This window comes from Drosophila ficusphila, unplaced genomic scaffold, assembly GCF_018152265.1.
Source record: "Drosophila ficusphila isolate 14025-0441.05 unplaced genomic scaffold, ASM1815226v1 contig_414, whole genome shotgun sequence".
Classification (NCBI taxonomy): Eukaryota; Metazoa; Arthropoda; class Insecta; order Diptera; family Drosophilidae; genus Drosophila; species Drosophila ficusphila.
In genome coordinates, this window is record NW_025064328.1 from 3,024,432 (window position 1) to 3,045,497 (window position 21,066).

The 21,066-nt window shown below is 43.0% G+C and overlaps 2 protein-coding genes across 2 annotated transcripts; both read left to right on the plus strand.

Moving 5' to 3' along the window:
- The first annotated feature begins 296 nt into the window (after positions 1-296).
- LOC108094729 lies at positions 297-4,956 on the plus strand. Its single transcript, XM_017195475.1, has 2 exons — positions 297-3,951; positions 4,087-4,956. Exons 1-2 carry the CDS (start codon positions 349-351, stop codon positions 4,699-4,701), a joined length of 4,218 nt encoding a protein of 1,405 aa, XP_017050964.1. The 5' UTR covers positions 297-348; the 3' UTR covers positions 4,702-4,956.
- A 12,559-nt stretch (positions 4,957-17,515) lies between these two features.
- Positions 17,516-19,415, plus strand: LOC108094773 (gamma-butyrobetaine dioxygenase). Its single transcript, XM_017195546.2, has 2 exons — positions 17,516-18,474; positions 18,900-19,415. Exons 1-2 carry the CDS (start codon positions 17,582-17,584, stop codon positions 19,222-19,224), a joined length of 1,218 nt encoding a protein of 405 aa, XP_017051035.1. The 5' UTR covers positions 17,516-17,581; the 3' UTR covers positions 19,225-19,415.
- Positions 19,416-21,066: the final 1,651 nt, after the last annotated feature.

A 21,066-nucleotide genomic window follows, 5' to 3' on the forward strand; every position in this document is an offset into this window, starting at 1 on the left:
ATTGGGTGATTTTTGTTTCCTTGTGTTTAGCAAATTTAAAGCTCACGTATTTCTTAGAAAAATTAATTCTGTGAGATATATTTTATTACTAAATTTGTTTTTTAAATAAACAAAAATTCAATTGATTGGTTTTAGGTATTTTTATAAATGTACAATAAACACGTTTTACTTTAAAAGTAGTCTTTAATATTGTATTTATTTTATTGATCTATTTTAAACATTTTTTACTTCAATGGGAGCTTACGCGTGTTTTAATCTAGTTACTGGGGAATTTATTTCGACATAAGTCTCAAATCCGTAGTGGTTTTTAATTAACCTTGAGTGAGATACAAATTCGTTCAGTGCAAGATGAAGGTGCCGATGCTGCATAGGAGCACCCAAATGGCGCTGCTCAAGAAGCAGATCCAGCGGAAGGCGAACGAGGTGCGCCAGCGGAAGAGACACGCCCGGAGGCGCCTGGAGCTGATGCGCAGGATTCGGGATCAGCTGCTGAACAGGATGCGGGTGTCCATAGATGTGCGGCAGAGGGACACGGAGCAGAATCGGAGGGAGAGGGCGCGCAGGGCGGTGGGCAGCATGTTGGCCATGTACAAAAACTGGCTGCGCAACTGTTCGAGATCGCTGAGGAAACAAAACCAGCTAATCCACCAACAGGAGCTGGTGAAGAAGAGACTCGATCAAAGGCTGCATCGGTTGAGGAAGCAGCTCAAGACACACCAGAGTCCAAAACACATTGTGGACAATTGCTTCAGGAGACTCGCCAAAGCGATGAGAAAATGGCAAAACAGCTCGGATTATCATCGGTTTATTGAGGGGCAGGATCAAATCTGGGAGTCCGAGGCCGAGGAGGTCAAGAAATACTTATTGGATTTTCGGAAAAAGAAGCCCCGAAAACGTCGTCGTCGTAGGGTTAGCCAGGATTCCACATTGGCCGGCTTCTCCTCCTTCTGGGAAACCGAAGTGCTGCGAAAACGCGTGAAGGTAAATCAACAAAAGCCTATCCCAGAACCAATATTAGAATTAAATTTATATTCGCCACCCAAAAAAACTAAAAAATACATAAGAAAAAAAAGAAAAGCCAAACCCAGAACAATACATCTTAATATAGATGAACTCGTCCCACAAAATAATATTTTTGAAAAGAAGAGACCTATTCGTAAGCGAACCAAACGAGATCCCGATGCGCCATCATTCACCAAACTTAGGGTGTTGATAAAAGAACTACTAAGATTCGATTTTTCAGTAAAAAGAAAAAGTCAGTTAAGTAGGAAGAGTTCGTCATTTGAAAAACGGAAAAAAGATCGTAAACGAATGGAAATGCCGGGGATTTCAGTTATTTCCGAACAACCAAAGCTTAAAAAACGAAAGTTCCGCAAGGTGAAAAAAACGCCTTATTCGAATATAACGAAAGTACTACAACTAGAAAATGTACCCAAAGCCAAAATCCTTAAAATTAAAACTAAGGTGCTGAAAAAGTATAAAAAGAAATTTAAAAAACAGATAAGGAGTTACGAGGATCTGATTATTGGGGATGAGCTACAAAAAGGTTTACAGAAAAATAAAATGAAAAAGATTTCAAGTGAGCATAAAATAGCTGCAGTAAAAGCGCAGAAGAAAGCGGCTAACAAAGAGAAGAAAAGGAAGTTATTTGCCAAACTATTCAGTAATCTGTCCTTATTCGTTAATCGAAATAGAATGAAAAGAGGGGGACATGCTCGTCGTCATAAACATGGTTCGGATAGTAGTTCGTTCTTCTCCAACGAAGTGATGATCCCTTCGGATGATGAAACTCAAATAATGCTGAGAGAAATTAAATCGCGACCCAAATTAACAGACAAAGAAAGCGTTTCCCAACTTGAGTTTGACGAGGATATCGTTGTATCTCTGACTGATTCACAGCAAAGAATTTTGGCGCCACAACGACCGCGGAGAAGTGTCCGTCGATCTTTTCGCGTGCCGTTAAATTTACCAAAAATAAAAAAAGTTGCTGCTCCAAAAATTCAAGAGAAAAGCCACTATCAGTCCCTCAAAAAGGATATGATGTACATTCCCTATAGAAGTTCAGGATCGGTGCGATCGAGGAGGTCCAAACGGTTCTCCACTCGTCCGTCGGAAAGCGATCCTTTGTTAAATCAAAAGCAGATCGGAAAGTATCTTGCAAAGTATTTTTCCGATAGCTTTCTGCCTGATAGAAAGGAAAGAAGCCGTGGCAAACAAAAAAAAGATTTCCAATCTTCCAAAAGAATCGATGGGAGTCTTAGAAAGAGTGTGTCCGATAGCATTCTGATCGGTCAAAAGGGAAGAGGGCGTGGACTCAAAAAAGACAAGTATCGAAAATTCGATAACTTGGATAATGCAAGGAGCTTTTCCGATAGCAACCTGACTGGTCGAAAAAGAAAAGCCCGTGGGTTAAAAGATCAAGAGAGAAAAGACAAAGATGGAACAACCGATAAGAACGATTTCCAAACTGGCGAAATCGACGAATCTAACAAAAGACTCGGTTCCAAGACTAGAAAAAGTACGATTCTTGAAACTGGATATCAAACTGGCGATGAAAACGTTTCTCCAACTGAATTAAAGGAGTTTGCTCAAACTGGAAGTAATAACGATCCCCAAACTGGTGATAAAAGCGTTCCTTTAGATGACAAAAAGATTCTTCCTCACGTTGGTAGCAGTATTGCGATGAACTACGATCCATACTCTGGCAAATTTTACGTGTCTTGGCCTGGCGATAAAAAAAGTACTCCAAAAAGCGATCCTAACGTTCCCGACGATTTCGAAGGTGAAATTCCCCCAACTAGCGAAAACTACACTCCCCGATTTGGGGAAAACTACACTCCGCGATTTGGCGAAAACTACACTCCCCAAATTGGCGATTACAAAACTCCACTAACTACCGAGGAAAACCTTTCACGATCCGATGATAAAATCGCTTCTAAAGAAAGGACTCTGTCCCGCCTTGAAAAAAGTCGACAGGCTGGCAACAAAAGTGTTGAGAAAAACTTGTATGGAGACAGGGATTCAGGCCGCATTAAAATTAACGAAAATCCAATTAAGTCAGCAAGTCCAGTTAATAGAGCTTCGAGGTCCCCAAAATCGCGTTATATTCACCACCAGAACGAATTCAACTATGAATATCTGCCGGATTTAGAGAAGTTATTTGAGCTCGAGCCATATTCCAGCTACGAACAAATTTTAAAATCACAGGGGGATGTTCCACACTCGAGGCCTAGTGAACCGGATCGTAGAAAATTCCGGCTTGAGGATATGGAAACTGATAGTCGATACTCTTATGTGCGGAATTTCCTGAAGGAAGTTATAGAAAGTAACCCCGTCATCGACAGTTTGGCTGATGTCAAGGGTTTTATGGCGGTGGTAGCGAAACACAGTATGTGGGACAACCTCCAGCGTCTCCTCAATGAGTTGCTGATATCGGGATTGAGTGATGAGGAGATAAGGCAGATGCTCTCCACCAAATATGTGGACTATCTGAAGAATATTATGACCGAAATGCATTTCGCAAAGGTGGAGCCGCCCCGCGATGCAATGCTCAATGTTGTGGACATCCATCCCGGCAAGGAAAGGCAATCAAGCCATTTCGGCAGGCTGTCCACCAGGAACATCCCAAAACCCAGGCAGAGCACTCGACTCATTCCCTTTGGGATGCGGGGCCTAAACACGCGGCTTTCGCAGGAAAACCGAATTAACCCTGGCCTGTACAAAAAACTTATCGAACAGGAGATGAATGCAGAGCGATTGAAGGTCGAGAGCCGAAAGCTGAAGATGAACCCCTCCTTTAGCCGGCTTTTCGGATCCCCTGCATCGAGCATGAGTCTTAATGCCAGCATGGATGTGGCTCTAACCGACGAACTGGATCTAAAGAACTCGGAAATGAGGTACTCGTTGAATAACCTCAAGGACCTAATGAACGCGCACAAAATGAAGTTTAAGGTGGGTGCAGTTTTTACAAATAATTGGTATGGCATTTTAAATACATATAAAACGTTAAAAAATGAGTATGACTAATTACAAAATTATAATATAAATATAATTATACTTTCTAAATCTAAAAGTTTTTTTTCGTAGGCTTTAGAGCGCCAGAAGAAGAGGATGGAAGGAGTGATCGACCAAATACGTTCCACCACACAATTTTGGCGTCCCGTAGACAAGTCCATGTCCACGTACAGCACAAGAAAGTCTAGGAAAAAGTCCACTGTGAACTCCAAAAAGGTTAGGAAAGACCTTAGGCCAATTGAGGAGCTGTACTACTCGCCACGAAAGACTGCCCGCCTGCAAAGGATTTGCGAGGATCTGGAGTGTTCGGAATGCGATTGCCAGGAGGACGAAGATACCGAATCGATGGTGCTGCAAAAGTGCCCGAGATGTGGAGTCAAAGTTCCCGTGCCGGCAGCCACTTCCCCTCTTTACATTACTCCATCGTCCAGCAGCAGCGAGATCCTGTCCAGCGGATCCATAGAAGCCTGTGCCAAGAACCAGTTGGTCATCAACACCCTTGAAGATCTTTGTGCGAGATGTGGATTTATTCATGACCGGGAAAAACCTTGCTTGAACTTACCACAAACTTCGAGGAAAAGTAATCTCCTACAGCGGATTAAGGATACTGCACCCAAAGCGCCAAAGTGTCCGGCATTCTGTTCGCCCCGCGGGATCCTCAAGAAGTGCAGAAGTTTTGATCGTTAAACGAGGAGTACAAGGAGTTGAGTGGCGAGCGAACTCCGGAAGTGCAAGGATATGAGCACCAAATCAGCCGACTGAGGCGAATGAAACATTTGGTTTAAGTGCTAAATAAATTCAAGTAATGAGTTTGCCTCTGTCTGTGGGTGTGCCTGTGTTGTTAAATGCTTTGCCAAGTTTCATAAAATATGCAAGGACTTGGCCACAAACACACCCACAAACAGGGGCGAGCACATGCGATGCACTCACGTACAGGGAAAATGTCTGCGGGCTTTTAATACACTTGCCGGTTGCTCCTCCTCCTCCTGCTCCTCCTTTGCCTCCTTCTACTTCCTTTGGACCTGCCCCCAATGCTCATGCCCCAATGCTTCTGCCCCTGCCCCAATGCTCCGGGCGTATGCAACGGATTCTCATCTCGCCTTCTTTTTTCGGCCAAGTTTTTAAGTCGAGCCATTGCTGTAATGGAATTTTATTGCATACCCGCACTCGCATTCTGTTTGCGCAAGCGAAACATGTTTCAGACATTTTCATAAATGAGAACGCTAAGGCAGCCAAACGCTGATTGCCCGAAGATCGGGTACGCTTTTAAAGGATCCGGGATACAGGAGATCATTGCTTAATCATAGTGAATAAGATTTTAGAATTAATTTCAATACCTTGATTCCCAAGTTGCTTTTATGCCCATACTTCTTATCATAAGTTATCCTATGTAATTTCTAAGTAAATAAAATAATTTAAGATATAATGTTAATACACAAAAATTTTAATTAGATTTCAAAATAATATACCTTTTTGTTTTGACATTTATTGGCATCTTAAATTGTTTTTAGCAATATTCTCCAATATAAGTCAAAATGTGAGCATATCAAAAACCTTTTTTTTTATTTCTAATTTTAATAAACGAGTAGATTTCATACGTTACTTAACTCGTGTCAGGAAATGGCTTTAAGGCATAATTAAAGCACTTGGTGACCAGCAAGCGGGCAACTGTCGAACGCATGGCAATAACATTTCTGGTAAATTGATGCCCGGCGATCAATCATTTCCCTGCCTACGGATTCCAGCTGAGGAGGACACTGGCCACTTGGCAGCCTGTGGCCCGTGGCAGCATTTTCATTAAGCTCCGACTCCTGCAGCCCTTCGTCTCAGTCTCAGCTACCAGTCCGCACATCCGCATCCATATCCATATCTACATCCATATCCACATCTATATCCACATCCACGTCCACATTCAAGGATTGCTGACACAAGGACTTGGCGTAAGCTGAGACGTTTTCATTTGCATTTTTCGTACAAATCGCCGCGAGGGTCGGGGCAAAAACAAACTGCCAAAAACCGAGTGGACTGGACTGTGGACCGCTTTCCGCGCCCGATTTGCGATGACTGCTGTAACATTATCTTGTTTGCTCATGACACGCGACCAGGCCCACAAAAGTCCCTTCATGTCGGATGCTTTCCGGCCGTTTGCCGCCTGCTTTTGTTCGACTTGAGACACTTGAAGGAAAAATGGAAGTTACTTATTGAATACCAGCAATGTTGGAACCTGCCCTCCAAATACATATTTTGTAGAGTAAAATGATAAACCATTTTAATTCTAATACTTAACATTCTGTTTGAAATCTCTTTTTGAAAACACGGGTTTCAAACGGCGCTTGAATAATGCTTCCCTTAAGAAACCCCCCTAAGTTAAATTTAAAACCCAGCTTTTATTTTCAGTACATTTCACCCGCCTTCTGCGATTCAGGACTTGCGATTTGCGACAGCCTTTTGTCATTTTTCTGCGGGTCCTGTCACTGTCCTTTGTGACTCGATTCCGATGGCTTGTCAAAACAGGCGAGCCCGGCGAAATGAAGCGTACGATTGTCCGCAATTCGCAACTTAAATGGCCATTGTGCAATCGCTCCCTCATGGCCGTGATTGCGTTTTATTAGCTGTCAAATTTTAATTAATTCGCAACATCTTGGCCATGCCTTTATGCATTCATTCTTGCCGCAAATGGGCACAAGGAAAAGGCCAAATCCGGAGCGCAAACGCCGGGACAATGCCGAAGTGAGCACACAGTAATTATTGGGCTCAGGTGTGGGCAGGACATGGAATATAAGTAGCCATAAAGGAGCAACAAATTGGACTGCTTAAGGCGGCAGATTGGAGCGGGTGGCAAACAGAAAACAGAAAAAGTGCGCACAAAGAGGAAAGCCATAAGATAAATGGGCTAACTTAAATTAGAATGGCTGCCAGCCGAGAATTGCTAAATGGGGCTGTTCCCCAAGTCGCTCGCTTTTCAAATGCAAAACCCCGTCCAGGTGAGGTCCATTGTTGGGATGTCATTCCGAACTTAAGTTGGAGCATATATTATGGGATGAACGGGTGGGTTGTTATGAAGGGAAAAACTTGAATCAAAATTTGTAAGTTGTTACATTAGAAAGACATGTGTTTCAATAAATTTAATAACAACATTAATTTGAAACTTACAATGCTGTAGTAAAAAGAATTCCTTCGATGATTTAAAATTTTCATTAGAAAAGAAATTTGTACATAAAATTTTACCAATTCAAAATGCAATGGTTTCCTAAATTATTCCTAATTTAAAAAGTTTCTGTTAACTTAGTACTATTTGCATCTGGAAACCTTCTTTTATCCAACGAGAATCCTTAGTCTAAACTGAGTATAAGAAATACTTACGATAACTGCAATTTGCACTTAACCCTTGCCGGCAGCCGCCAGTTCCTTAGATGCGGATCTCTGGTCCTGTCCCCGATTCGGTGACTTCATCCCAGGCGGCGTTTGTGTGTTTGCCTCACTTGGACAATTAAAGGAGCAGCCCCACACACACTCAGGGCTGAGTAGTAAGCCCAGCTAACTGAGCCCAGCTAACTGACTTCAGCTTACCACTCCAGCCACTTGAAAAGTTGGCCGCAAAGTGCGAATGCATAATTAATTCCAATTATGAGTTTACCCAACAACATTGGCAACATTGGCACTCGCCTTCGTTCTCGAGACGAGACAAGATGCGTTGGAGGGATGCCCACATGGGGAGTGGGGGGAATCAAGGGGACAAGGACTTATCAGCGCATCGACAGGATGTTTCCCCAGCCGCCAGGACACCCATGAACTTTGATGCCGGCGAGTGTCAACCCGTGCGATGTGATGGTGATGGTGGATGGTGATGTTGTTACTGCGATGCTGGGCTCCTTGTGTTGCTGCTGCTGTTGCCAGTGCCACCACTGCCACTGCTTGTTGCATAGTTCGAGTGAGCCAAGTGCTTGGCTGCTTGGCATGTTTAAACACATGCTCGAGTGTCATTTAGACAGTTATCCGCTCGGGCTGCTATCTGGCAGACAATTGATGTGCCTGCGATAGGCAGCAACCAAGCAACTTTAGCCTCAATTACAAAATGCTAAAAATTGCAATATCAATAACATTTTATGTCCTTCGAGGAGCGGTGGCAGTGGCCGGAGGGCGAGTCCTGCAGGTTTAAGGGTAACCACAAGTGCTGCGTCTAAGTGTGGCTGCCAGCCTTCAAAGCCGCCTTCACTATTAACGGAAATGCATTCTGGTTTTCCTTGTTTGGAGAGCGTTGCGTCGCGTCTGCCGGGCTCAAGTGTTTTAATGGATTTTCCCGCATACAACATACATGCCCAGCCCTTCCCTTCCCCTCTCTTTTCTTTTTTTGATTTTATAAATATGTTTTATTTTTCTTTTTTTTTTGTGTGCCCTCTTTATGCGGGAAATGTCAAGTTCTCGGGCTCATGTTGTTCGAAGTGACATCTCTGCACATGCATCAATCACTCGGCCCCCGCAAAAAAAAAAAACGGCATTACACCAATCAAAAGGAAGTTCAGTTCATAAAAGATAATAGCCTGGCTTAGCCGAATGCCACTCGGGAACTTAATGCCGGGTAGCAGCTGTATCCTGCGCAAGGAGTCCAAGGAAAGCCTATAAATTTGCAGATTATTTGCATATTGCGTCTGCTTCGCGGGCACGTTTTCGGTTTATTCCTTTCTATTTTGTTTAATTTTAAGAACAAAGCGGAAGAAATTCAATTTTTTCCGCTGCACAAACTAATGTAAATCAAGGGACATTATGCGTTTAATGCAAACAATCATAAATATGAAAGGAACATGCACAGGATGTAGTCGGGCTCACTCGATTTATTTTTAACTAGAGCCTTATCTATTATGGTTATTATTCTAGCACACCTCAAAAGGTATTATAAGTTAAAAATAAATGTACTTTTTCTGGCAATTTTGCAAGTGCCACCTAGAATACATTTACTTAACAATCAGTTTAATTTTCATGGTGTAATAAATATAGTTTTATCTTTTTGCATATCACATTTTTATTTCGATTAGCTGAACTATTGTATCCAATATATCTGAGAAAGTGTTGCCTAAATTGCATAAATGTTTTCTACTACAAGAAGTTCATTTAGTTTAGGCCCCCAAGCATGTTGACAAATGTTTTTGAATTATGAAAGAAATTAAAAAAGTGAAAGAGAAATAGCAAGTACATTTTCCCTTTCCCTTTCCTTTGAAATCTCAATTAAAAAGATTTAAAATCGCAAACTAGTTGGGTTTTCAACAACTCTCCTCTATTTCCCCGCAGTCAATTGGAACAACCCAACTGTCGATGAGTTAATCGGAGTACAAAGTGTGAAATTTTCCCTTTTCCACCATTGAAATGTCAGTCAATGTCCATGTGCATTGCATTGGCAATCGATGCCGACTGGCTGGCGTATTAATTTATGCGTTTCCCAGTGGCAGGTCCTGCCGGAGCGGTCCTTTAAATCATTTTTAATGAAATCTTCCTCCCGGAGGACTGCTGACAGGCCATGCTAATCCCGAGTACGTTCGCTGGCTGCAGTTGATAAATGAGTCATTTGCTTAGTAATTTAAGCGTTCATTCAATAAGAGCGGACCACCAGAGCTGGTGAGCTGACGAAAAACGTGGAAGGGTCAGCTCAAAGATTTGTGTAACCAAATACTCATTACATAAGTTTCGGGCCACAAGGAGCTGTGGGCAAACAGACGAGCTGAAAACTCCTCCCCCCCCCGTTTGGAAAATATGCTGATGTGGGGGTGCACGTCGTATGTATGCGCTAGTTAAGCCAAAAACAAATATTGACAGGCAAAGTCAAATGCAGGGGCGTCGACGGGGGAAATGGGAGGGGGAGGGGGGGGGGAGGGGAAGGGGGCGATGGCATTTAAAGTAATCGAGTGTTAAAAACGGCAAACGCAGCCAAACATTGGGCCGGCAAAGTCAAACAGAGAAGCCACCCAGCACCACCCACTTCCCAGTAAATATTTAGTTGCTCATAAATTACGAGTGTGTAAGTTTTCAAGGAGAGGGTAGGGAAAATCGGAGGGTAAATCACAACCGGAGTCGAGGCTTTAATGCCTCATTAAAATATGCACGATGGCAATAAAATTCAAGCTGACGCCGCGGGCAAAGTGGCAGCGATCTGCGATCTCGGAGCTCCGAACTCGGAACTCTGAACTCGGGAACTCGGGGACTCCATAAAAATCGAGCGAGGCAGCTTGACAAAGTTTTCACATAAAATAAATTGCTGCCAAATAATAGTCAGGAAACCCGTTAACGTCGATGACGATGGCTGCCTGCCATTTTGGCCCACGGCAATTGATAGAAGGTCGCCAGCGAAGGGGTTAAATGCTAAGGAGCAGCGGGTGGGTTAAGGTGGGGAAAAGTGGTGTTGGTGTTGGGTGGCAGCCATCAACTTGTTGTTTATTAAATTACAAATAAATAATGAGACTGATGGAAGCGCGCTGCTGGCTGCTGGCTGCTGGATGCCTGCTGCCCGGAGTTATTAAAAACTTTACAGAAACAATTAACACAGTGAGTTGTGGGATGAGAGGATGCCACCACCACCAGCACCACCAGTACCACCACACCACCATGCCACCCCCAACCACCAGGATTGCCAATACTTCTGGCCTAAGAGGCTTTTGCTTCCTGTCAGCCTCTTTAAGCCGAATGACAAATTGAAATCCTGTTTTTCACTTTAAGCCGCCCTGCAAGCGGAGCATTAACCAAAGTTGCAGCCGCAACAATAACCGGAGTACCAACGCCAACGCCCATCGTCCTTCGTCCTTCGTCCTGGCAGCGGGGCAGAATTGGAATTGCAGCCGCAAATAAATTTGTGCTCGGCAAAATATATGGCAAAAATATAAAGAATTGCATGTGCATAAAAGTAAAGCCATGCCGGCGGAGCAGGAACAATGCCAAAAGCAACAGCGAGCTGCTGCCCCTTTTTCATTACAGTCCTGCCGCCAGGATACTGGATACACTGGATCCCAGGATGCGAATGGGTTCGCTTTCTGGTTCGCCAGCGCTGGAATGGAATGGTGTGGAGTGGAGGGGAGTGAAGTGAAGTGGTGGGGGGCAGAGGATGCAGATACTCCGGCCATTGTTTGCAGGCGCGCGCTCTGATTAGAGAGCAAAAACAAACAAAAAATATAACAGGCGGCATGCTGCAGTTCCCCATGTTTTGTTGTATTCCATTCGCAAATGCGGTATCAAAAGAAGCGAGTATCTTTAAGCACTGCAAATTGAAATAACTCTTTCGGTTCAGACGCTCCGGGGATGGGCCAAATCGACCCATCGAGTGGGGTTTTCATTTGCCAACGCGAAACACAATCCGCAGAGGTGTAGATGTGCGAGAATCGATCAATTAAATGCAGAATGAAATACAAAGGGTGGACGATTTTGTGGATTTTTTAGATGAATGAAATATATTCGATATGCTTAACTTTTGTTGATCATTTAGTCATCTTCCTAAAAGGATACAGAGTATTTGTTTAGCCAAAATAACAACTACGAGTAAATACGCATTTATTTTATCACACAATCAAAATACTTTACCTATATTAATACCAACCAGTCATATGTTTATAATATGTTCATACTCCTTAATATCATTCTAAAGCAAACTTTTATTTAATTTAAATTAAATTTCCAAGAAATGTGGTTGAAAAACTTTGACTTTAACTCAATTGAAAGTTAGTGTTTTTTTTGCTAGGATTTGTTACCATGCTAATAGTTTTAATTGCCTTGTTTTAATTTATTGAAATTTCACTGTTAACCAAAATTAAATCTGGTTCTTTTGAATATACTTTAATCTATGTTTAAGTACAAACTTAAATTGTAATTTAACTCTCTTAATTATGACTATTCTGGCGAGCTCTCGTCTGGCTAAGTTCGCCATTAACCAACTGCAGCTGTCAGCGGCTTTCAAATGCGACCGCCCAGTCATGTCCGATCTCCCGTCTCTTTTCCACGGTCTCGTCCCCTCTCCCTCTTACTCATACCGCCCCTCATCCCCCCTCCTCCCCCTTTATCCAGTTGCCAGTCATCCGAGCGTGCGTTTTGTGCTCTAACCAAAGCGCTCAGTGTTAGTCTTTGATTTGTCACACCAAAGCGAGCTTTTCATGGCGTCCTGTCACAGTTCTTTTTTTCCTATCTGCCAGGACACTCAGAAAGCAGAGTGAGACAGAGAGGGAGAGGTAGATAGAGAGAGGGAGAGGGGAGATGGGTACTATCGCTGGGAATCTGGGGGCTCTGTTGTGCCTGTTTCACGTCCAGTTTTAGCCCTTGGCTGATTTTTGATGAAAAGTTTTCAGTTTCACATTATTCATGCATCCCACTGCCTTTTCCTCCTTCTCCCCCTCCCCCTCACTTTTTTTACCCTCCCCTTTCTCCTCAAACCATTTTTTGCGGTTGAATGGAGCCTGCAATTTTTTTCTATTTCCTCTTATTTTTTCACCAAAAATATTGTGTTGTCATTGTTGTTGGGGGTATTTTAATTTTGTGCAAATGGAAAATAATAATCACGGCAAAATAATAAAATGGACGCAGGCGAGAAAGGTGCAGGAAATCGGAAAATGGGCTGGAGGATTGACAGGACGACCCCGCATGTCAGCAAAAGAGGAGGAGGATGGAGGGGGAGGGGGAGGGGGAAAGGGGGAGTGGCGAGGGGAGGGGATGGCAAGAAGGAGCCCGCAGCATCCTGTGGCTTTGTTTCGAGTGATTCTCAACAAAGCGCACTGCACTTAATTCTCTTTACGCACACACACACACGAACAGTGAGATGAACACACACACACACACATACATACATACACATGAGGGCAGACATGTATGACAGGCTTTTTATGCCTAAGTATCTTAAGTTGTCAACTCGAAAAGGCAAAAGAAATCCTTTAATTTGCAGTAAAATGCAAAACGCAGCGCCACTTTGTCACGAGGGGTGGAACATCTGCGCTGGTATGAGTATCCTTGTGTATGTGTATGTGTATGTGTGTGTGTGTGTGAGGGGGTGGAGAAGGAGTATCTGTGCGGCAAGAAAGAGGCAACAAGTCAGCTTCTTCTTCTTCTTCTTCTTGCGGCGTAGCGTACGTTGGACTTTGCCACTTGGCATGCGAGCGCAGGCGAATGGCGCCTCAAGGTATGCAGTAAATTAAAATGCAGTGACAGTGGCGGGCCATGGCCCAAAAAGGGGGTTCACGGGCGCCTCTGCGCGGGGAGAGGGGGTGGGGGTTGAGGGGTAAGGGTAAGGGAATGGCGGCAGGGAATGACATGCTTCTCGCATGAGGGTTGCACTCTCCTTTGCACTTTTCACATTAAAAACTTTTGCCCGCAAGACAGCCCACGCACCCACACAAATGCCATTCTTTATAAAAGCACTGAAAAAGATATTCCTATTAAATAACAATAAGAAATAATAAAAGTTTCAAATTAAATTAAAAAGAATCGTTGATTCCATTCAGTGGTTTCTTATTACTCTTTTTGAAATAGTAAGTACATTTAAGGATGATATTTGGTTTAGCTTTTTATCAACACCATTTAATATAGTTCTATTTATTTCCTTCAGTGTAGAAATTCCCTTCGGGCAGAGGAAGACTTCCTGAGCTTCAGTTTTGACAACGCACTGGCACACACAACCTAACAACCCAACAATTACAATGCATTGAGCCGTGAGCGTGCTGTAGACTTTGATTTAGCCAGGAGGGCTAGCAAACTTCCAAGGGGTATGGATCTCGCGATGATTGGAACTGCTGGAGCACACCTCGCTGGGGCTATTTGCATATGAATAGCAAGCAGGTGGAATGGCACACATATCGGGGTGGCCAGCGCTTATGGCCACGTTAATGGCAAACTAAACTGCAAACTTTGCTTTTGCACCGACGCACGCATACGTAATAAAAGGTGTAAATGAGCAAAAGAACCAACTGCTGTGCAGCAGGTGGGAGATTCGAGGGGGTGGTGGGGAGTTCAGGGTTGTGGGGCAGTGGGCGGAAAGTCAGCCAGGTGAACAGCCAGCCAGACATGGACTTACGCCTTGCCCCATTATAAGGGCCACTTGCAGCCGACTAAGAAGGCAGCATTGTATTTATTTCAACCGCACAGTGGAAAGTGGTTCTTAGTTCTAGTAATAGTTCTTATTTAAATAATATAATAAGAATAGAAATGCTTGCTCTTTAATTCAATCTTCGGGATAATCTATAAATGTTATTGGGAACATACATTTTGTGCTGTTATAACTTATTGGCATTGAAGTTTATAGCAACACATTTGAGTTTTCAAAACAGTATAGTATTTAAGAGTGTCAAATCTCTATATATCCTTATACAAGTTTCTATCCGATTTATAAAAACATTTAATATTATTTTTAAATTGTTGTAAAATACTTCTACTTCAAAACCCATTTTGAAACCACTGTAATGTGTGTGTATTAAACTAAATTTAGCGTCACTTTGAGTTACGGCAGCAGCGGTGACGATGACTTGGCAGCCTTGGCAGCAGGAGCGACAGCCATTACAATGCCAGAGAGGACAGGAATGGAATAGGAAGTGGGCGGAGGGGGCTCCTGGGCAAGGACATCATGTTTGCAAATTTATGTAGTTGTAAGTTGTGCCAAAGGAAATGCCATAAAAATGAGAAACAGAATTGTGCGGGCAGCGAGCAAACCGACCGACAGACCGACCGACCGACCGACGGATGGATGGCTGAAATGTTGGCTTGGCAAGCTCGGACGCGTTTAAAGTGCAATTAGCGCACGTAATTGTAATCGAGTTGGCCAGAAGGCACCTGGAGTCGTCCTGAGAAACCCCCTTCCACCCCTCCCCCTCCCCCTTTCCCTTTTTCCACCCACTTCCGGTTGGCGGTGACTCCGGTTTCGCAGGTCTGCCTTTCGTCTGCTGGCCCAAAGGGGCTCAGCTCCTTTTTTATTCGGCTGCTTTCTGCTTGCCGCTTTTTAAAGGCAACCTGGGAGCTGTAAATAAATTTGGCACTTAATCATATTTACGGATTTCGTGGGCACATTTATTTATGTGTCCCACAGTGGCAGCAGCTACTTACTGCACTTTCTGATTTTATTTTATTTTATTATTATTTCTTTTTCTTTTTTTTTTTTTTTTCTTTGAGCCATTTAGGCTGCTTGAGCTAGAGGATTTCGTCGGCCGGACGGAAATACAATACGCCCAAGACCAATTTGGGCCCATTCTCGAGAGTCGGACGCTCTGCCTAATTATGCGTTCTGGCATTGTCATGGATGGCCGAAAATCCGAAATCCTGAAATCCTAATTAGGCCCAAAGCGTCGGCCATTGTGCCACATTGTGCCGTTGGACGGGCATTGTTAACGCCACTCATCCCCGCCGAGTTCACTCACCTGCGCGCTTCCGCTTTTTTGGCTTTATGAATTTTTCAGACATTTAACAGCGACGGCTGAAAGCTGCAACTTGGAACTGATTTATTCGCCATTTGATGGCCGGCAAAATAAATAAACCAATTTCGGTTTCGGGCATTGTTTCGCTGGATATGTGGCATGTATTTTGTGGTTCCTGTGGCTTTCGTTTAATTTTCGTAAGTGTTGCTTTCGATGTTTTTGCATAATTTGCGGTTTGTTTTGCCGATAACACGGATGTGTTTCTGTTTTGAATTGATTTAAATCAAATTAAAAAACGAAACACCCTTCACAAAGATTGTTTATGAGCAAACATTTCAAGCAAATGCTTTGACAAACTCTTTTTCCGAGAAATTAATTACTCAGCCCCGTCGGTCTGCTCATCGATATTTGTCACTATTGTTGTTCTTGATTATTGTTAAGTGCAGGTGTAATGGCGAAGGGAGTCCTCAGTACGCGGAGAAACTGTCACTTGAATGCATTTTCATTACACCTCATTACATTTCACTTGCATCTGCAATTGTGTCATGTCGCCGGCTTTCGCTGCCTTCGAGAACGCCTATGAATGCCGGCCTGAAAACTGCCGAGCGAATGGATTCGTTAGCTGAATGGGCTGTGAGTGTTTTTAATTGAAAACAATAAAGTTCTGCTGGGGGAACCGGGACTCCTCCCATACAATGCATTAAATGTAACAGTAGAGGGAAATATAACACCATACGAATTTCTAACGCTCTTTCAAGAAGTTTAGTTTTGCCAGGAGCAAGTTCAAAAAAGCATAGCTTTTGGTAAATTTTTGTCTGTAAATTTATAAGAACCAAAACTTTTTTAATTTAAAAAACGCAAGGGTAAATGTTAGGCTGTGTATTAAAAAAATTAAGAATGCTGTGAAGTTATCAATATTTTACATAGCTTAGTTTTCTTAAACCATACTTTAAGACACGTTTTTATGCTATTCAAACCATTTTTGTTACAAATCAAATATAATTGTAAAATAAAATATATGTTATTATACATTATTATACACAATTCTAACAACACTTGCAAATATTTAAAAATACCCTTTCCCGTGGAGAAGAATCTCACGCTGAGCTGAAAGCTGAGCATTCGATGGATTGTTCGGTTCGCTTTCTTTGTTCGGGGCGTAAAAGGCCTCCCATGGAAATGGAAATGGAAACGGCGGTGATAGAGCCGCCGTAGATGGATAGATACGAGTACGAGTCGAGTATTCGCGGCAGACAATACTCGGGCACAAAATGCGAAAGTGATAATTAAAAATCGCGCCATATATACTGGTTACCAGATACTGTTGTTGCCGATTCTCAGCCCGTTGTTTCCTCGGCATGAAATGGTTATTGTTTATGATTTTCTCTCTCGTGCCGGCAGGATATTCGCATTGCAATCAGCGTTGGTCTGGGCAAAATCAAAGGGGGCGTGGCATGTGGGGGGCCGCGAATGAAGTGATCAATGCGCCTAACAATGATTGACGGCACTTCCATGGAGGAGGGGCTCAAAACGGGGCGGTGGGAATGGGGGACCCATGAAAAGACTGTCGAAGATGGAGCTTCCCCGTCGGCGCTGCAGCTGACAAACAATTATGCAAAAATCGCTGGCGTTAGCACTTTTATGCAGAAATTAATTTTGCATTTTTAATTTTACATTCCCGGCGGCGGCGGCTTAAAGCGAGGGGAGAATCCACGACATGCCACAAAACGCTGCGACAGCAATCCGCACTGTTCGCAAAGGATTGATAAGGGCCAGACTTAGTGGGTCTTACATTTAAAGAAAAACATAGTTTAAAATCAACTGTGTAGAATATTTTATTTCAGAGCTTAAAATAGTGTATAAGTTTGAGCATTTAATTTTTGTATTTACAGATAAAAAGGCACAAGTAATTTTTGTTAAAAGTATTTAAGATTGCCTAATTTTAAAAGCTACACATTTCATTTTGATTATTCATACCCAATTTAGTAAAGCGAATAGCTCTAACTTTTTAAACCTGAAAATCTTACTAAGCCTGAGTATATATGTACCACACAATTTTTTAAGTGTAGCTTAAGATGTAAACATCACGCGATCAGTAATCGCAGCTAGCTTTTTGGACACGTACCTCTGGGGGTGGGCTGTTCGTTAGATTTGAATTCAGAAATCATTCCGCAATCGGAAGAGCTACCAGTTGGTTGTTCAAGATGTTCCAAGCGGACCGTCGAGATGTGGCTTGTCTGCCGATCAATTTGGCTCCACCGAAGGAGCAGGCTCCATCCCGTTTGGTTCGGGTTCCTGATCCTGATCGCCAGGATATGCAGTTCCCGGATATTTGGCTGCGTGATAATTGTCGCTGCGAGGAGTGTTACTTGCCACAAACTTTGAGTAGGTTGCCCCAGCTGTGGAACAATCTGGACACCAATGTGAGGGTTCTTCGACAGAGCGTGGACGTGGATCAGGAGGTCTTTTTTATAGAGTGGTCCGATGGACATGCCTCACAGTATCCATTCAGTTGGCTGAGGGAGAGGGACTTCTCGCCTGAAAATCGAGAACGGTATTTAAGTGATTCGTATCGTCCGGAAAAGAAGTTATGGAGTGGTCGCGATTTTGAGAGAATCCGTAAAGTTTTTTACTACGAAGAACTTATTACCTGTGACTCAAAGTTGCAAGAATGGCTTCACAACTTGGCTGTTTATGGAGTAGCTCTGATTAAAGAAGCTCCCATTGAAATGGATGTCCTGCGGAAATTGTCCAACCGAATCGGCTTCATGAGACGCACCACTTATGGAGATGAATTCAGTGTTCGAGCTCAGCCAGGAGCCAGTAATTATGCCTATTTGGCAGCACCTCTTCCCCTCCACACGGACATGCCGTATTTCGAGTATTTGCCAGGAGTCACCATGCTGCACACTCTGGAGCAGTCGGAGTCTCCGGGTGGAGTCAACCTGCTCACCGACGCCTTCTTTGTAGCAGAGCTGATGAGGGAACGGTATCCGGAGCAGTTCAGAGTTCTCTGCCAAACGCCAGTGGATTGGGCGGACATTGGAAGCGATGGCGATCTGAAGTTCCACAACATCTGGAGGGCACCAGTGATCAAGTGAGTAAATTTGGGTTGTTTATTCTATAATACGAAATTAACTTATGATGCAGTTCGTTAGAGAATCGAAATACAAAGATTTAGAGGTATACAAATTAGGATACAAATTAGAAGAGTTATGGACTCAGGAGTAGTAAATTTTGGTAAATTTTTAGCAAACCTATTTTTGGAAATTTCGAAAGGGGTTGTATCATAAATATTGAACAAAATCGGCCAAAAAATAAAAAAAATATCCAATGATGCCCTTCATAAGAGAATTAAAATCCAAACTTTGAGAGGTATGCCACTTCAAAATCAGATATAAATTAGAAGAGTTATAGACTTAGAAGTAAAAAAAAATAAAAAATTAACTATGTCGGATGTAAATTGAAAAAGTTATTGTCTTGAAAGTGCCTTGCCTTAACTCCAATTTCGATGCATTGCAGCTTGGACGCGGAGGGGCGGTGTGTGCGCATCAACCACAGCATTCCGCAGCGCGATAGCCACTTCAGCGTGCCGCTGGAGCAGGTGCGTCCGTGGTACGAGGCGATGGCCAGGTTCGTGGGAATGGCCCAGGAGCACTCGTGCGGATTCAAGACCACGCCCGGCGACGTGCTCACGTTCGACAATCTGCGCTTGGTGCACGGGAGGACCGGTTACGACGACACGGACCGCAATGTGCGCCACATCCTGGGAGCCTTCGTCGACTGGGACATCGTCTACTCGCGACTGAGGGTCCTGCGGCATGCCGCCTCGCCTGGCGGCCCCTAGATGGCTGCCTGCCACATGTGCTCTGATTGCGACACTAATTAGCCATCTATCAATGCCTGGCATTTCGACTGACACCGCAGAGCAGTCATATACGTACACACCTAATCGAATTATTAATTTACTTTCGCATTTATTGTGCAATTGCAACTCATCAGTTTATTGACAGTTTAAATAAATACTACTCTAATTGATTTTTGTCTTTGATATACTTCAGTGCTAATTGCTGACATTTAATTGGGTTAATCATGTGGTTTTATGCCATTTGAGGTAGATCGAGTAACATGAGGAATCTGCTAAACGTGAACATCTGGCTGATAAGATTGCCAATTGGATTTGATACCCTGTTTAAAATGAAAATAGAATATAATAGTATTTGCTATTTACCAGCCATTTGCTTTTCTCTGCTTATTTTATTAGGGAAAAAAGAGTATTGAATGAATAAAGAACTCAAATGAGTTAAAAATCTCTTTCAAATGTTATTGTTCAGCTAATTTTTGTATAATGTAAAATGTTTTTTATTTGGTGTCCAGTAAGTTATCAAACTAAATCATTGCGAAAAAAACATAGGGTATATTGTAAGCTACTACCCTTTGATTTATTTATATTTTTTTCTTATCCCAGTGTATGTCAAGTAGTCAAATATCTTTCTATAAATAATTCCCGGCGGGCAAACAGGCCACTGTAAGTGAAAGTCCAGCACACGTCATTGTTTACGCTGGGCAACAAAGTGGCTTATCAGTGGCCAGTTGAGTCAACATTGTCTACAAATGTGTACCATATATGTACGCTGGTTATCAATTTATGGCAATGCCGAGATCAACACTGACTTGCCAGAGCTCTTGGCTGGTGGCTCTTGGCTCTTGGCATGCGAGTAAATCACACCCACACACCTTCGGCTTCGAGTCCCCAGATTTTTACGGGACAGGAAGAAACTTTCAGTTTGTCTTGGGTGTATTTTCCTTCTTTTTTTTTGGTTTTTGGGTGTTTGGTTGTGGTGGCCCGCAGGCAAATCCTTGGGAAATCTTTTTATTTATGTCATTGATGCCACCAAGACCAAGTGAGAGCGAGCGAAGGAAACACAAACCGAGAGCCGACATCCCATCCGACAGCCAGCAGCCGGATTTCGAGTTGGAGCACATGAATTTGTACATGGCAGCGAGTAAATCCCTCTAATAATCCACATAATAAGCACTGGAAGTAGCTGTGTGGCAGCAACAGGCCGAAAGGGTTGCTCGCTGCCCCGGCCCTTGTTTATAAGTTCATAAAAGTCAACGGGCCGGGAAGTTCGGAAGTTCGGGGGCGGGGAGCACATAAAAAGCGAGCCAAATGCAAACGGAAAATGGCCAAAAAGAAAAGGCTGGCTAAAGCCACCAGTCGCAAATCCAATTTCTTCCGAATGTGTGTGAGTTTCGGGGTAGGTGAAATTTTACTGCAGTTTCGGGCAGACCGTGCAGCAGTCATAATGTGTAATTGAAAACCTGCTCTGAATCGTACTCCTGGGGCACTACTATATAGTCCTTAGCTGCAGGGAAAAAAAGCCTCCCTAATTGGCAATATGGTCAAACAACACACAATTTGTGCGACAGAATCGAGAATGTGACTATTGTGTAAGCAAAGCGATGGAATTGGTAAAATATCTCGAAAAAGATTTTAAAGAAGAAGTTCCCTACAATTATGTAAATCAATATTTTTTGTAGTTTGTTTTTTTAATGTGTAAATATATAAAATATAATATTCAAGAAATTGTATTTAATGACATAGTTATATTGAATTGCCAAGCTGGAAAACTCAGCACTCGTATATCAGTATAAATTAAAAATTGAATTTCCCAAAAATTATATA

What these genes read in the sequence shown, in the direction of transcription:
- LOC108094729 (XM_017195475.1), top strand. Translation starts at nt 349, where the DNA reads ATGAAGGTGCCGATGCTGCATAGGAGCACCCAAATGGCGCTGCTCAAG. An exon ending in CGCACAAAATGAAGTTTAAG is followed by an intron (nt 3,952 to 4,086) that starts GTGGGTGCAGTT and finishes TTTTTTTCGTAG; the next exon opens with GCTTTAGAGCGCCAGAAGAA.
- LOC108094773 (XM_017195546.2), top strand. Translation starts at nt 17,582, where the DNA reads ATGTTCCAAGCGGACCGTCGAGATGTGGCTTGTCTGCCGATCAATTTG. An exon ending in TGGAGGGCACCAGTGATCAA is followed by an intron (nt 18,475 to 18,899) that starts GTGAGTAAATTT and finishes GATGCATTGCAG; the next exon opens with CTTGGACGCGGAGGGGCGGT.